Source organism: Ursus americanus, chromosome 19 (genome assembly GCF_024610735.1).
Source record: "Ursus americanus isolate L20-20 chromosome 19, mUrsAme1.1.p, whole genome shotgun sequence".
Classification (NCBI taxonomy): Eukaryota; Metazoa; Chordata; class Mammalia; order Carnivora; family Ursidae; genus Ursus; species Ursus americanus.
The window spans coordinates 4058783-4075060 of NC_142145.1; the positions used below are offsets into that span (position 1 = coordinate 4058783).

Consider the following 16278-nt stretch of genomic DNA (forward strand, 5'->3'; position numbering starts at 1 on the left):
TCACTCACGAGCAGCACCTACTGGCACAATTAAAAAGAACCCAGAAGACACAGAGTAATTTCAGTTCAATATTTTATTAATTAAATACTTACAGAGCACTTAATATATGCCAGGCACTATTTTAAGTACTTTACAAATATTAACTTATTTAATCACTGCACGACATTTATCACTAAAAGAGATTTAATGGCATAAACCTTACTCCAAGATTCAAGGATCTACTTCGTTAGTTTGAGACGCAGATTCTGTTTAAAGCCAACAGAATCCAAATCTGTCCCTGGCCAACATCTGGAAAGAACCGGTATTACAGTCCATTCTAACTTCATGAACCAGACAACAAATGTGGAGGAAGTCCTGAAAGGCAGTTCCCCAAAAGAAGTTCTCTCCCAAAAAAAGAAAATAAAATTTTACATTCCATGCAATGTGAATAATCTATACTAACTGCAAAGGAGTCTTGCCTTTTCTTTTATAAACAGGAAATCACTTACATGAGGTTTTTATTTTAAGCGTGCATTAAAATTATGATTTTTCATAAGATGAAAGAATGACTCTGTGCCAATCACACTGACATGCTACTCAACAAATGGCACTAATAGCGGTGACAAGAGTGAACCTGTCTGAGTGGAGCTTTTTAAGAAGTATCTAGACCAGCCATCAAAACCATGATTTTATCTAGTTGGGGCCTACGCTATATTCTGCTGCAATAAAAGCTATTAGGTGATTTAAGTGACTACTTTACTATGATGGATTTTCATCTATTAAAAGAATGTATTTAAGTGTTTTTAATCTTAGTTAGAAATAGAAAAAAAAAAAGAAAAATAAAAAAGTGTAAGCATGTCTATATAAGCTAAAATATTTTGCTTCTTCATATTTTTCCTGAATAAATTAACTTTGCAAATTTACTCGATTTATATATTTCAGATGCTGATTAACATGTATCATATGACATCTTTTTGGTCTATTTAATTTTAGAGTCTCAAGCCAATTAGCGTAATTTCTGTATTAACTTCCCCATTTTCATTTTCCCATCCCAATCAACTTCCTTCCCTAATCACCCCAGATCAACAGAGATACCTATTTAATATTTTCTGCTACGCATCCATGCAGGAAATAGAGAAGAAATAAGTATATTTTTTTTGGTATTTGTAATTTAAAAAATTTTTATCTCTGGTAAAATACACATAAAGTAAAATTTACCATCTTCACCACCTGTGAGTGTACAGGTCAGTGGTGTTAAGCACATTCCTACTGTTGTATCATCAATTTCCAGACATTCTCATTTTGCCAAAGTGGAAGTGTACCCACTGAACAACACAACTCCCGTGTCCCCTCTCCCCAGCCTCTGGCAGCCATCATTCTATTTTCCGTCCCTCTAATCTGACTACTCCAGGGACCTCATATTCATATATGCAGAATCGTACAGTATTTTTCTTTTGTGTCTGCCTTATTTCACTCAGCATTATATCCTCAAGGTTCATCTATGTTGTGGAAAGTGTTGGAATTTCCTTCTTTTTAAGGCCGAATAATATTCCAATGTATGTATTATATAATTATATACCTATTACATATAATGTAATTTATAATGATACATAATTATATTTATAATTACATAATATAATTTACAGATTATATATTATCTATTTTCTTTATCCATTCATTTGTTGATGGGCATTTGGATTGTTTCTTTTGGCTACTGTAAATAATGGTGCTATGAGCGTGATCTGCTTTCATTTCTTTGGTACATATATACACAGAAGTGGGAATGCTGGATCATTTGGTAGTTCTATTTTTAATTTCTTGAGGAACCACCATACTGTTTCCATAGTAGCTATACTATCTCAAATTCCCAACAGTGCACAAAGGTTTCAAATTCTCTACACCCTTGCCAACACTATTTTATTTTATTTTTCTCGTAGTAGCTATTCTAGTGGGTATGAGATAGTAGGAGTAAATTTTTAAAGTGACTTCTTAGCTAGTGAGAAAATTATGGAGAACTCCTCTAGGATTCTGATGGTTTCCTGTCTCACATTAAGTCTGTCATCCATTTTGTTTTTTTTTTTTTTTAAAGATTTTATTTATTTATTTGACAGAGAGAGAGACAGCCAGCGAGAGAGGGAACACAAGCAGGGGGAGCAGGAGAGGAAGAAGCAGGCTCATAGCGGAGGAGCCTGATGTGGGGCTCGATCCCATAACGCCGGGATCACGCCCTGAGCTGAAGGCAGACGCTTAACCGCCGTGCCACCCAGGCGCCCCCTGTCATCCATTTTGAATTTATTTTTGTACGTGGTGTAAGAAAGCGGTCCAGTTTCATTCTTTTGAATGGAGCTGTCCAGTTTTCCCAACACTGTTTGTTGAGGAGACAGTCTTTCTCCATTAGATATTCTATCCTGCTTTTATATTTTCCATATAGTTGTGGGTCCATTTCTGGGTTCTCCATTCTGTTCCACTGATCTATGTGTCTTTTTTTATGCCTCTACCACACTGTCTTGATTATTACAGCTTTGTAATATAACCTGAAGCCTGGAATTGTGATGCCTCCAGCTTTGCTTTTCTTTTTCAAGATGGCTTTGGCTATTTAGGGTCTTTTGTGGTTCCATATCAATTTTAGGATTGTTTGTTTTAGCCCTGTGAAAAATGCTGGTGGTATTTTGGTAGGGATTGCATTAAATGTGCAGATTGCTTTGGGAAGTATAGACAATTTAACAAGATCTGTTCTTCCCATCTACGAGCATGGAATATTTTTCATTCTTTGTGTCATCTTCAATTTCTTTCATAAGTGTTCCACAGTTTTCAGAGTACAGCTCTTTTACCTCTTTGGTTACGTTTATTCCTAGGTATCTTATGGGTTTTGGTACAATTGTAAATGGAATTGATGCAACCTCATAGGAACTTCTTACTACATATGACTCCAGAGGCAAGGGAAACAAAAGCAAAAATGAACTATTGGGACTTCATCAAGATAAAAACCTTCTGTAGAGTGAAGGAAACAATCAACAAAACTAAAAGGCAACCTTTGAATGGGAGAAGATATTTGCAAATGACATATCTGATGAAGGGTTATTATCTAAAATCTATAAAGAATTTATCAAACTCAATACCCCCCCAAAAAAATAATCCAGTAAAGAAGACATGAATAGACATTTTCCCCAAGAAGACATACAGATGGCTAACAGACACATGAAAAGATGCTCAACATCACTCATCATCAGGGAAATGCAAATCAAAACTACAGTGTGATATCACTGCACACCTGTCAGAACGGCTAAAATTAACAGAGGAAACAACAAACGTGGACGCGGATGCAGAGAAAGGAGAACCCTCTTGCCCTGTTCGTGGAAATGCAAACTGGTGCAGCCACTCTGGAAAAGAGTATGGAGGTTCCTCAAAAATTAAAAATAGAACTACCCAATGACCCAGCAATTGCATAACTAGGTATTTACCCAAAGGATACAAAAATACTGATTCGAAGGGATACATGCACCCTGATGTTTACAGCAGCATTATCAACAAATGCCACATGTGGAAAGAGGCCAAATGTCCATGGACGGATGAATGGATAAAGATGTAGGGTACACACACACACACATGGGAATATTATCTGGCCACCAAAAAGAATGGAATCTTGCCATTTGCAATGATGTGGATAGAGCTACAGTATATTATGCTAAGAAAAATAAGTCAGTCAGAGAAAGACAAATACCATATGATTTCACTTGTATGAGGAATTTAAGAAACAGAACAGGTGAACATGAGGGGAAAAAAGAGAGGTGAACCACAAAACAGACTCTTAACTATAGAGAAAAAGCTATAGGGTGCTGGAGAGGAGATGGGCTGGGGTGGGGGCTAGATGGGTGATGGGTATTAAAGAGGGCACTTGTTGTGATGAGCACTGGGTGTTGTATGTAAGAGATGAATCACTAAATTCTACACCAGAAATTAATATTACACTATATGTGAACTAACTGGAATTTAAATAAAAACTTGAAACAAAAAAAAAAAAAGAAGAAAAATCTGGTGAATATAAAATACTAAATTACTGAGTACTGTTTATTATGATGGTAAAACCAACCAGAGAAGAATCATATTGTAAGCAAAAAGTGAAGGGCTTTTCTTATTCAATAATATAAAGGATTAAGGAACAATAATTTCACTGGGCACTATATTCGGAACGTAAATATGCATATCTCACTTTATTTGTTCATAAGGCTTTTTTGAATGGTTGATTATAACAAACAGACACAATAATCTACCCTAAGTCATAAAGTCATTCAGGAGAAGGACAAGACTGGGACACATTAGACTGTCAAGGAATTTATGTTAGGTCATAGAGAAAAGAAGAGCAGGGGTATGTGAAATTGAAGGGGAATAAATATACTTATAAATATTATGAATATATATATATCCAATTATGGGAATTTTAGGATAAAATTTAAGACACATGCATGCTTAATTTTAGAAACTGTCATGGTGGTAGAGAGGAAAGAAGTGGACTCAAAGAAATACTGTCAACTGATTTTTAACAAAAGTGCAAGGCACAGGGTTTTCAACAAATGTTGCTCAAAAAAAAAAAAAAAAAAAAAAGACACTTATATTCAAAAAAACACCAAACCAAAACAAAACCCTCAACCTGTACCTCATGTTATCCAAAATTTGACTCAAAATAGATAACAGATATAAACATATGCAAAGTAAATGTGAAAACATAAAGCTTCCAGAAGAAAATACAGGAGTTAACCTTTGTAACTTGGGTTAGGCAAACAGTTTTTAGATACCACATCAAAAGTACAAACCATGAGGAAAGCCATCAATAAACTGGACTTCATGAATTCTGAAGTCCCCTTTCACCCACAAGACACATGTTCCAAGAACCCTAGTGGATGCCTGAAACCACAGATAGTACCGAATTGCCATACATACATACATACATACCTATGATACAGTTTAATTTACAAATCAGGCACAGTACGAGATTCACAACTAATAATAAAATAGAACAATTACAAAAATATACTGTAATAAAAAGCCTTCGGCTCCTGGGATCAAGCCCCGCATCGGGCTCCATGCTCAGCGGGAAGCCTGCTTCTCCCTCTCCCTCAGCCTGCCACTCTGCCTACTTCTACTCTCTAACTCTCTGTCAAATAAATAAACAAAATCTTAAAAAAAAAAAAAAAGTTTTCTCTGTGAAAGACACTGATAAGAGGGAAAAAAAGGCAAGTAGCAACCTGAGAGAAAATATTTGAAAATCATCTATCTGATAAAGGCCTTGTATCAAAAACACATTAAAAACTCCTAGAACTCAGTAACCCAATGAGAAAAGGGGAAAACTATTTCAAAAGACACTTCATCAAAGAAAATATACAGATGGCAAACAAGCACTGACAATCAACATCAGTAGTGACCAAATACAAATTAAAACCACTCAATACCACCAAACTCCTATTAGAATGGCTGAGAAAACCCAACAGTCCCAAGTGCTAGTGAGGATGGGGCACCCCAAAGGGCACAGACGCCTGTCGGAAGGAGCTCACAATGGCCAACGCTGGAGCAATTTGACTAAGAAATAAAAATGATACTGAATTGTAAACCACGAGTATAATAAATCCATATTGGTAAAAATAAATTGAATAAAAAAATAATTGGGAGTGAAGAGACAGATATTCCTTAAAGAAGAATTCCAATTAAACACAGAAGGAACGAGGGAAAGAGAGTATTACTGCTAAAACCCCACAGACCCTGTTGTAGGCAAAATCCACTAATGAATGTCAAAATTAGTGGGCAAATGCTTGAGGAGAAACAGGCTATTTGCATAATCTGGAAGTATCTCCCCGGAGATGTGTATTAATTAATACGGAGAAAACAGTAGGTCTGTAGTGGAGAAATATGGAGACACCGCCTCACTCAACAGGTCCAGTTTACACCGTCCGCCATAACATACCCTGATGTGCTGCACCTCTACTCTGGGAGACGCTTAAAGAACCTTAACTGAATCATGAGTACACGTCAGACTACTGGAAAACAAGGAACATTCTACAGAATAACTGATCTCTATTGGTTAGAAGCATCAAGGTTGTGAGAGACAATGAAAGACTGAAGAGACACAAGAACTAGAGGGCACGTCAGTCCCTGAGCTGAGTTCTGGAAAAAGAAAAACAACAGGCAGAAGACCTGGTGAGATGTGAACGAAGGATGTGGCTTAGCAGATGGTCTCGCACTGACGCTAGTATCTTTGGTTTCGGAAATCCTGTCATGGTTATACCTGACACTCACATTTGGAGAAGCTGGGCAAAGGATATTTGGGAACGCTGCACTATTTTTGCAACTTTTCTGTAAGCTTAAAAGTATTTCAAAATAAAAACTCAAAACAAGGAAAACCTGCTAGCTGGTACAATGAAAACAGAAATAAATACAATTGCGAATGATTGATAATGTACACTTTACATCTTCTGAACTAAATTTCAATACTAATTAAATAGTATTCCTAAACTTCCCCTATAATTTGAAGAACCTGTTCCATTCTTCTTCCAGAAAGGGTTTCAACGGAAACAATAACTGTTAACGCACTATCAGCAGTAAGACCTGCCAACGCCTACCGTGTTTCTCTCATACAAAATTGCATGTTAGTCGGGGTCAAGATATGAATGTGAGGGTGTGTAAATTTTTAAAATATATAAATTATATTGAATTAAACAGCTGATAAAAGGTCTATATAAAAATAAAAGCCACATCAATTACCTGATAAAATCATACTGCACCCACTATAACTTTCCACAATCAATTTTTCCCCTTAAAATTTTGATAAATGAAGTTGTCAGGGAGGATAAGATCACAATTTTGTTTTCTTTTTTTTTCTCTTTAACTATTTTAACTTTCAGAATTCAGTTCATGAATGCTGTAAATGTTAGCCTAGATAAGATCACAATTTTGCTTGGTGATGAGGTAAGCACACTGTCATGTGCCTGTATAACCATGTGGCAGCAAGGAAAGAGGCCTAAAAGGAAGTTTTAATGTGGCTCTGAATTACACAGGCTAATTACACTTAGCTAGGCCTCCCAAGAAAGAAGAGCATGGAGTTTTTTTTTCTGGAAAAAAATTAAACCTCACTTTAAAACTTCTAAAATGATGTAGCTAGGAGATGAGCCTGACTGCTCTGAGGGCCTGAAATCCATCAAAAATGATTAATTGAATGGATTTACATGAATTTCAGATTATCTTCAGTCAACTGTATGAGGTGTTATAACAAAAGCTATATTTTAATTGTGGACTCTGATTTTATTTTAAATGTTGTGACTGCCATAGAACATTGAAATATCCACTCGAAAGGACGTTATTTCAGCATCATATTCATTTATAAAAACATTTTTAAAAATATAAAGAGCAAAGAATAGAAATAATTCAAATAAATAAAGTGATGTTTTACTCTGAAAAAAAAAAGCCATATAAAGACCTTCTCTAGCCCTAACTTTAGCTACACACTCAGACTGTCATGCTGATCCACGGATACCTGCTAACACATATACGGTTATAAGATTCATTACTCTTAATAGCAACTTCAAATAAATGCAAAGAAATCACCGCAGTCCTTTCCTTCTAACTTCCTACTATCAGAAGGGCAATAACAAAGAAAATCTCAGTATCAGTAAGAATTTTCAAAGCTTTTTCATATGCATTGATTAATCTCATATTTGGAAGAAAGGCTAACCAGTGCTACGCATCTTGTGGTAGAGAACACAGACACAGAACAGCTGAGTGACTTGCTCAAAGTCACATATCTCGACAGCCATAGAGTCAGGACATTAAAACCCGGTTCATCTGACGGATGCCGGCGCCATCTGCCAGGCTCTGTACTAGGCCGCAGAAGTACAACTGTGAAAACAGTTACCCTGGTGGCTCTTTTTGTTTAGTATAGGTTACCTCCTGGCTCATGTTTTCAGATTATCTGAAGTCTTAAAACTCCAACATGTTAAGGCTTCATGATAACAATTTATTAACCCACAGGGGCTGATTCTGTCTTCAGCTCCTGTGCGAGCAGGACGAGGTAACTCCTGGAGCCCCTCAGGCACGGACTTCCATCGGCCGCGCTGCAGGGATGTAGCCTCCTCGGGCAAGTCAGCCTCTTGAAGACCCATTTTTTAAAAAAACCATTAAGTTGGGAATAACACCTACCGAACAGCTTTGTTTTAAAGGAGTGGCCTGGTGACAAGTTTGGCACAGTCCTGCTACCCTTCCTCTTCATCTCTGTAACTGGAAAGTCACAATGTGACCGTGTGAAGTAACAGTGTGCTTTAGTACCACCCACCAACCTCCTCAAGTAGGAGGCCGTACCACACACCACGGACACCCCAACACGCAGGACTGCCCGACGGCAGGAGGGCGTGCGAAGCAGGTGGCAGAAGCGCGGCCCCGGCAGATGGAAAGGAGCGCGTACGTCCTTAACCCTGCTCCACGGTGATAAGCAGGAAAAGGACGTTTTTGGACACACTGAAGAAAAGTTAGAACACTTCTTCCTAAGCAGATTGAATTAAAAATATTTTAAAATGTATACTTAGAAGTTTTGAAAAAACATATTTCAGTATATTATTCAATAAAAGAGAAACAGGGATGAGTTGAGAGGATCTGCTTAACTTACCAGTAACACCATGTTTACCGATAAGCATCTGCAAATGAGCTGACCTCGAGAGCAAGTGTCTATCAGCGAAAAAAGCTGGTTGATGAAACCCCTGCTTTGGCATTATTCCCCCACTGGCTATACAGTACGTGGGGCAGTTAGTTCTAAGCTTAGCAAACCCAACAGGACTACGAGTGACAGAGAAAAGAGCAAAGAGAAAAGCTAGTTACTCGAACCTGCCGGGATGGACATGGATCACGGCGCCGGCCAGAAGAAGCCAGAGTTAGACGCAGGGAGGAGTTAGACAGGAACAAAGACATTTAGCAGCAGTTAAGAAAAACAGTAAATTAACCCATGGGTGATGTCTGAGGGTAAAGAATCAAATAGTTGAACTGTTAATTATTTTAGGAAGTCTTTTGTCAGTGGTGAAATACCAGGAGCCTGGAAAACAAGGAATCCAGTCTGAAGGTTACAAAGAGAGAGGGTAGAGGCTGAAAATTATAGAGCTGCTAGTCTAACATCTATATTAGGAAATAAATTTGAGATGATACTTATGGATGAGCTTAATGATACATTTGGAGAAGTACAATTTAATAGGAGTGAGTCAGCATGGATTTACCAAAGGCAATCATGTCAGAAAAAATTTCGTTCCTTTTTAGGTTGAAGTAATAATTGGTTTATGTAAGGAGAACCAATGAGACAGTGTCAGGATTTTCTGAGATTTTTGGACCTCTTCATAAAATGAATTATTGTACAAAATGTCATGACACGTGTCAGAGCACCAACTAACAAAAGGGGCTGAAAGAAATGGGGTTAAAAATAGAAGGCCCCACAATCTGGGGAAAACTACATTTTACAAGGCTCTGTAGATCAGAACGCTAATGTTTTTAATTAATGATGAAGAAAATCTTTTATATGAGGAGATTTGAATATTCCGCTAAGTGAGAGGGAATGGTTAAGATACAAAAGGCTACAGCTGTTTTATCTTAACTGTGATAGATGAAGCAAAGGGGCTCCGGGGTGGAATACAGAATTCCATCTGCCCGACAACGCAGCGGCGCGCTTACGGAGAATTCAGGAATCAGTTCAGCATAGTTATAGTTTCAATGGTGCTGGATTAGTTAGCGCTGTAAAGAAAAAGGATGTGGAGTTTGGTAAGAATCAAACTTTCACATTCCTATTCTTACACCTGGGTAAGAGGAAAATGCTATGGAATGCAATAATACATGTTTTAAAGAATTAAAAAACTGATCATCTTAAAGAACAATATGAAAATCCCATTTTGTGAAAAGACTATCACACTGTACAGGTAACCTAATGTACATTCTTAAATGCTTAAGTCTTAACAATATAAGAACTGATGAAAATCATATCAATTTAAATATGATTTTTTTAAAACCCTACAACAGTAGAAAATGAAGGAATTAGAGAAAATACCATGTCATCACTTAATACTTAATTTCTCCTGAACAGAGAACATCATTTGATCATCACCTTTAGAAAACACATAAACATTTCCAACACTGAAAGTCCCAGCTTCTCAGAGGAAATGTGAAGGAACTAAATTGATGCCACGGTCACACTACATAGGGTGGCCCGGCCCCGCCCTGTCCTGCCCTGAGCACGCACCCAGCACCAGTGAACGCCACGTCAGAAGCAAGCATGCTTTCTGAGGTGCAGACCTGGAATTTACGAGAGAAAACCATCTGTTTCCTTCTTTGGCATAATCACGAGAGGCACGCGTGCTCCCCTCAACCTTCTCCATGGCCTTCTCCCTTATTTCCGGTGCTGTTCGAAGTATTCTGACACAAAACCACCCAAGTCCGACTGAAGGTCTGTACCGCAAACATGGAGTGTATTTCATTGATGCTCGGGGTGCAGTGAATGACCACCACGTGAACTCTTCGGTAACAGAGACTGTAGACAAGCAATTACTAACATAAAGGTCATCATTTGTGGGGTGAAATGGATTTCACCAAATAGAAAAAAAATTATAATGTACAATGAAAGAATTCTGGCAACTTTTAATTTGATGTCAATTTTGTGCGGATTAATAAGATTGTAAAATCTCATCATATTGGATCTAGAGTGGACCTCAATAAATCTCTCCAGAAATACAGGAAGCAAATAAATCATATTTTTAAAAAATATGTATGTAGAAAAGCTTTAGTTCATCCAATTCTACGACTGGGAGATTCATCTACGGTTTCTTTTGTGTAGCTGGGTCGTCCTCGCTGCAGCACAGCATCCCACTCTGAACACACAGCCTTTTGTACACTCTACTAGATGGGCGTTTGGGTAGTTTCCGTTTTTGACCACGATGAAAGTACTGATAATGATACAAAGTATAAATACAAAAGTAAAAGACTAAAGACTATCTCATGTAAAAGGTTAAAACTGTCACAGCAGATAAAAAACCAAATGCAGCTAGACGCTGCTTATAAAGAAGCCGATGCAGCTACACCAACATGAAACACAGAATGATGGCGAGAAGCATTACTACAGACAAAAAGGAACTTGTCATAATTATAAGGAATACATACAGTTTCTTTACGATAGATGGGTATGTGTATAAAATCATCTTACAGTTATGAGTAGCCAGGGATAGATGTTGAAAATATGTAAAGCTAAAAGTAAGAGAATTTAAAAAAACAAACAAACCAGACAAATCCACAATCACAGGGGGCAACTTTATACACTCCTCTTCACAGTTGGGAGAGGTAGCATAAAAAACACGTAAGAATACAGACAATCTGAACAGCACAGTGAAAAACCTCGGTGTAAGTGATGTGTAGGGAACACAGAATACACACCAAACAGCACCACTATTTACGTTCCTTTCTAGCGTGTCTCAAACATTTACCAAAACTTACCAAATGCTGGGCACGAAGAAAGCATAAACAAATTTCAAAGGACTGAAATAATTCAGTATTATGTTCTATCAGCACAGTAGATAGAAGCTAGAAATCAACTTATATTACTATTTCAATAGTTAACAAGAAGATAACTAGAAAAATCCCTAAATGCCTGGAAATCAAAGAATACATCTCTAAATAATCAACTTTTATTTTAAAAATAACCACTTTTATCTGTTTTTCAAATAAAACTATATCCAAAATTAGAGCTCACATAAAGGCTTTAATTCTCTGGAGTATGAAATGAAGAAATGATACTAAAATCATTCTTTTAGTTCCTGAAAATCACTGAGAGGCAAGTCCATGAATTCCCCACAGAAGTGACAGAGACGAAGAACAACGTGCAACCATGGCTGCTCAGAATGGCCACACGTTACTGCGCGCACCCCGCGTCATGTGGTACAGATGGTGACAACACTGCTAACAGCCCTTACTGTCCCCGCCATGCAGAGGGGGACACTGAGACCCACAGAATTAAAACAACAGTTTCAGAGCCATTCAATAAGGGAATAGGGCTGACGTTCAAATCTACCCGACCGTAATGGCCACGCCAACACAGAAGCAGAGATTGCTTCTGACTCTGCGGACGAGGACGGGAAGCTCTGAGATGTGCAGATGTCTACGACCTTACAGTGTGGCACACAGGGTGTGACCTGGTCTCCAGGGAACTCCTGCTAAATTACATGGCCTCCATGACTGCAGGAGAGGAGTCCTACATGACTTCATGTACCCAACCCGGGGAAGCACACAGTCACAGCAAAAGCTCTTTCTGCAGAGCTGTTTTCCAACAATACTTTCCAAAAAGTATATGTCTATGCTTCAACATATAAATTCCCAAATATTATCTCAACTAAAATTGAAAATATCTCAAATGACACTTTTCTGTGGCTGTTGTTTAATGTCCCTTCTAATGGTCTTTCGGATGTTTGATGTACATGGTAGAATCACGTGAGGACCAGAGTGATTTTGTCTGTCTGTTTTTGGGTAGCTTTAAACTCACCCTTTTATTCAAAGAACTGCATAATATGCTTCCCTGGATGTTGGGTTACGAGATGCTCAGCACATGGACAGTGCAGACACCGGAGAACACAGCTGATGGTACCCTTCCGGCCAGAAACCACTCTTGCAGAAAACCCTGCTGCTGCCGCGGGACCCGTCCCAGCACCTACTGCCCCGCGTGGATTCAACAACCGCGGCGCCTAATTCTACCACCGAACAATACGGAACGAGGAGCAGCAACAGCTTGACTCAACACCCTACTTTATACCGAGGAAGCCTACTTTCCCGTAGCCCTAAATGCACTGCGGATGATCTACGATCACAAGGGTAAAGAGTCAGTCACAGTCTAAGAAACGTTACCTTTTTAAAGTTTTCTCTTGACCGAGCTACGTTTATCAAAGCAAAAACATTACCAAGGAGCACTACTGCCACGCCCAGGGAGGAGCCGACACCCGACACCCCACGCGGACCACACGGGTTTGCTCTGTGAGGAATGCTAGCTACAGTGACTTCTGCAGAAAGGAGTTTCGAACAGAATTATAAATATAAACCGAAAACTAGGATTACACGCGCATGAGCATGACAGACATACACAAGGAAATGGAATAATTCTTCTTAAAACTTGTTTTATACTAATAATATCTCCAAACATCTCTCCAGGGAACAGTCAGCATTGCGAGTGCAGCGACGGCACAGGCCAAGCTGTCTGTCCTTTCTGCGCAGAGCGACAAGAGGAATGTGTGTCTATGCTCTGCAGTTAGCTTCCTCCTCCTTTCCTTGGCGCTCATCGGAAAGTTACAAATACTTCATTTTAGGGAAATGACCCATTTGTAATGTCCAGTTGGTGCAATGGGGAGAGAGAAGACAGCGACATAGCACCTGGAGAAGCAGGCGCAGGACTATCTTGAAAAGGGTACTTTCCTGACGATCCAGTGGCAATTTAGATCATTTTGCTTGGCGGCTACTTGAAGCGCCTCCTTCCATAGGCAGTATTTCTGGCCTTTGTATGGTTACGGCTCATCTTAAGGAAGAACCCATAGGAACTGATGGCCAGAAGATACTTCAATTTGACTTTATCTGTTCTTGTGCCTAAAGCTATAAACTGTCCAAACAAACATTTTGGTCGCAACCTCACTAACATGCAAGGAATACCGACCTGTGTTTTTGTTTTTCAAAAACAGCCTTGGATACAACACAGATGACAACTGCAGACATTCTACCATTGCTTAAAAAGCCAGTCATATGAGCATAAACAGAAATTTGAAAGAACACATCAGCAAAAAACAAGTAATAACCTTATAAGCAGACATTGTCAAATGTAATAATAACCAATAGATAAGAATAGTTTTCTAACTCAAATCATTCATTAAGTTCCATCTCCTTTCATGTAAATGTTATCCGAGCAAACATTACTTACACATTTTGCAGGGTAGGGTTTCCCATGATGTTTGCATTTCGGGTGGGTTTCCCATGACTTTCAAACACTGTGGTCACACCTCCAGCATCACCCCCATGACCCACCAGCCCTTCTGCATTGCTCCTGCTAGGCAGGCATAAAAGGTACTGCGCTTGGCCATTAGCTTTTTCACTTCTCACAATGACCCTTCAAAGAGATACCGCCACGTAGACTCACAGAGGAGGAACCTGAGGCATGACGAGGTTGGCCTGCCTGAGGTCACAGGGCCAGTACGGAAAGGAGGAGAGTTTTCACGTGGCTGTAACTGATCCCAAAGCCATCAGCTTAAAACGCTCGCTGTATCAACTGGCATTACTGAAGTATAGTACTGCTTGGCCCACATTTTGGAACTTTCTCTAAATCTCCTGCAGGGTAAGCACTTCCTCCAACCTGTCCTTGTGCTCGTCATCCGCGGTGGCTGCCCTGCACAGTAAGAACGCAGCACTCGAGGAAGGCACGCTGCTTAGTGCAGACACGCTGGACTATGCACAGGGGTAGATCTGAAGGACCTGCCCTTGTGGCTGCGCCTCTGGCTTCAGGTCCAGGGAGGCGAGGCTATGTGAGCGGCCGGCCCTGCCGGCAGCACCGAGCCCTCACGCTGCGGACAAGTCCCTCCTAATCTCTGAAACAGGAGTGACACCACGTTCCTCCGTCCGAGCTGCTTAACTCACCCTCCTGGGGCACGTGCTCTCCCTTTCTAGGTGCTCATCCCAAGACAGCGGTGCACAGGGGCAGGGCATAACATTTTAATTCACAAATGTTTTTTGAAAAAAATTAAAAATGCTACCGATTAGTCGAAACGTGAAGTTCAAACCACAGCTATCATTTCAGTCAACTGAACACCGACTATTTGCTATTACTAACTTTCTTGCCCTGGAAGGATTATTTTGTCAAATTTGCTCTTGATGACATACGATAGAAAAGACCCGTTTTCATAGTCGAGTGGGATAAGCCCAGAACGTGCTTTTTTGGAAGTCAGGAAGCAGATGCTCTCACGTGCTCCACTGTGTTAAAATACATGACAGTAATGGACAGACAGCATCCTAACACTGTGGATGAATGAAATGAAATCCTCTTAAAAACTGCAGCTATGGTGATAGTGTTAGCGCTTACCAGCATGCAGGTAAGCCAGGTCAGGGTTCTCGATGTCCGGATGTTGCTCTTTCAAGTGGTTTCGGAACTCCACAGGCACGTTTGTTCCGTAGTCACATTTGGGGCAGTTGTACATCTTGACTCCTTCATGTTTGCCCGTGTGCAAAATGTGCTTGCGGATGTTTTCAGCACAGTTTGACCTACCGAGTAAGAAAGAAAAGTGAACCAAATTAAAGTCGAATCAGCACCATGAGACCACAGATGATGCTACTATGTAGGCCTCTCCAAGTGTCAGGCCCTCATCGAGAGCTGTCCTGGTACAGTAATTTCTACTTGTATAATACAGTAATCCCATGATGCTGGTAGATTCTGTGAACCTGGTGCTAATTTTTAAGTTGGTCTTTTACCTTAGTGATCCAATTCTATGCGGAACAGGAAGCACAAAATCCCAGGTTCTACAATTTTAATATCAAATTATTCTGGTGCCACTTGAGGGCACTGAAGGAGTTTCCTTAACCCCAAGAACACACCTTTCACCAGGGAGGAGTGGTGCAAAGGAAAGCACTGTGGCCTCACTGAATTTAGAGCACTGAGGAAACAGAGCAGCTCTGGCTTCTAAGCTCTGTCAAGTGAGCTCTAAAATAGTCTGGAGATAGAAAAGCAGCAGCATGTGGAGTGCCGGCGATCTTTCCACATTGGTGTTGGTCTCTAAGCATGAAGGACTGCAAGACACAATGGAGGCCCTATATTCTGTATGCCAAATAGCCTTGAAAATAGGAATAGGCTCCTCTTGTACTGTTTTCCTACCATTCAGAAAGGCGAGGCCTGAAATGCCCCGATAACAGGGACACGCCTCTGCTCTCTTCCACCTGCTCCTTCAGCCCTCTGTGAATCTCTGCATCAGACACTGCCCACCTAGACGCTTTCTGAGCACGTACGCAGCTGCTGTCTTTCGTCTTTGGGAGAACAGTACTAAAAAGCGCACTGCAAATGCACGCAGGTTGCCGGGGAGGGGGGTGCACTTAACTAGAAAGAAACAAAAAATCAAACTGGCCTCAAATTTCCCACAGAACAAAATTAAATGCAAAAAGAAAAATCCAACAATAGGATCATCAGCATTTCTGGAGGGTACTGCCAAGGAACAGACGCTGCAGGATGTTGTCTGAAGTGAAGGTTCTGTGACCAATAAGGTAGGAGCACGGCAGTTGGCA

At 39.9% G+C, this 16278-nt stretch overlaps 1 protein-coding gene across 4 annotated transcripts in view; it reads right to left on the reverse strand.

The window, feature by feature from the left end:
• ZNF407 (zinc finger protein 407) overlaps positions 1 to 16278 on the reverse strand; it is a 530536-nt gene that overhangs the window by 209802 nt on the left and 304456 nt on the right. For all 4 annotated transcript variants that reach the window (XR_015727572.1, XM_045790276.2, XM_087869725.1 and 1 more), the window contains one exon: positions 15089 to 15267. Coding sequence is in view for 3 of the 4 variants with exons in the window: in XM_045790276.2 (XP_045646232.2) it covers positions 15089 to 15267 (179 nt within the window). In the remaining variant the exon portion in view is untranslated. The remainder of the gene's footprint in view (positions 1 to 15088; positions 15268 to 16278) is intronic.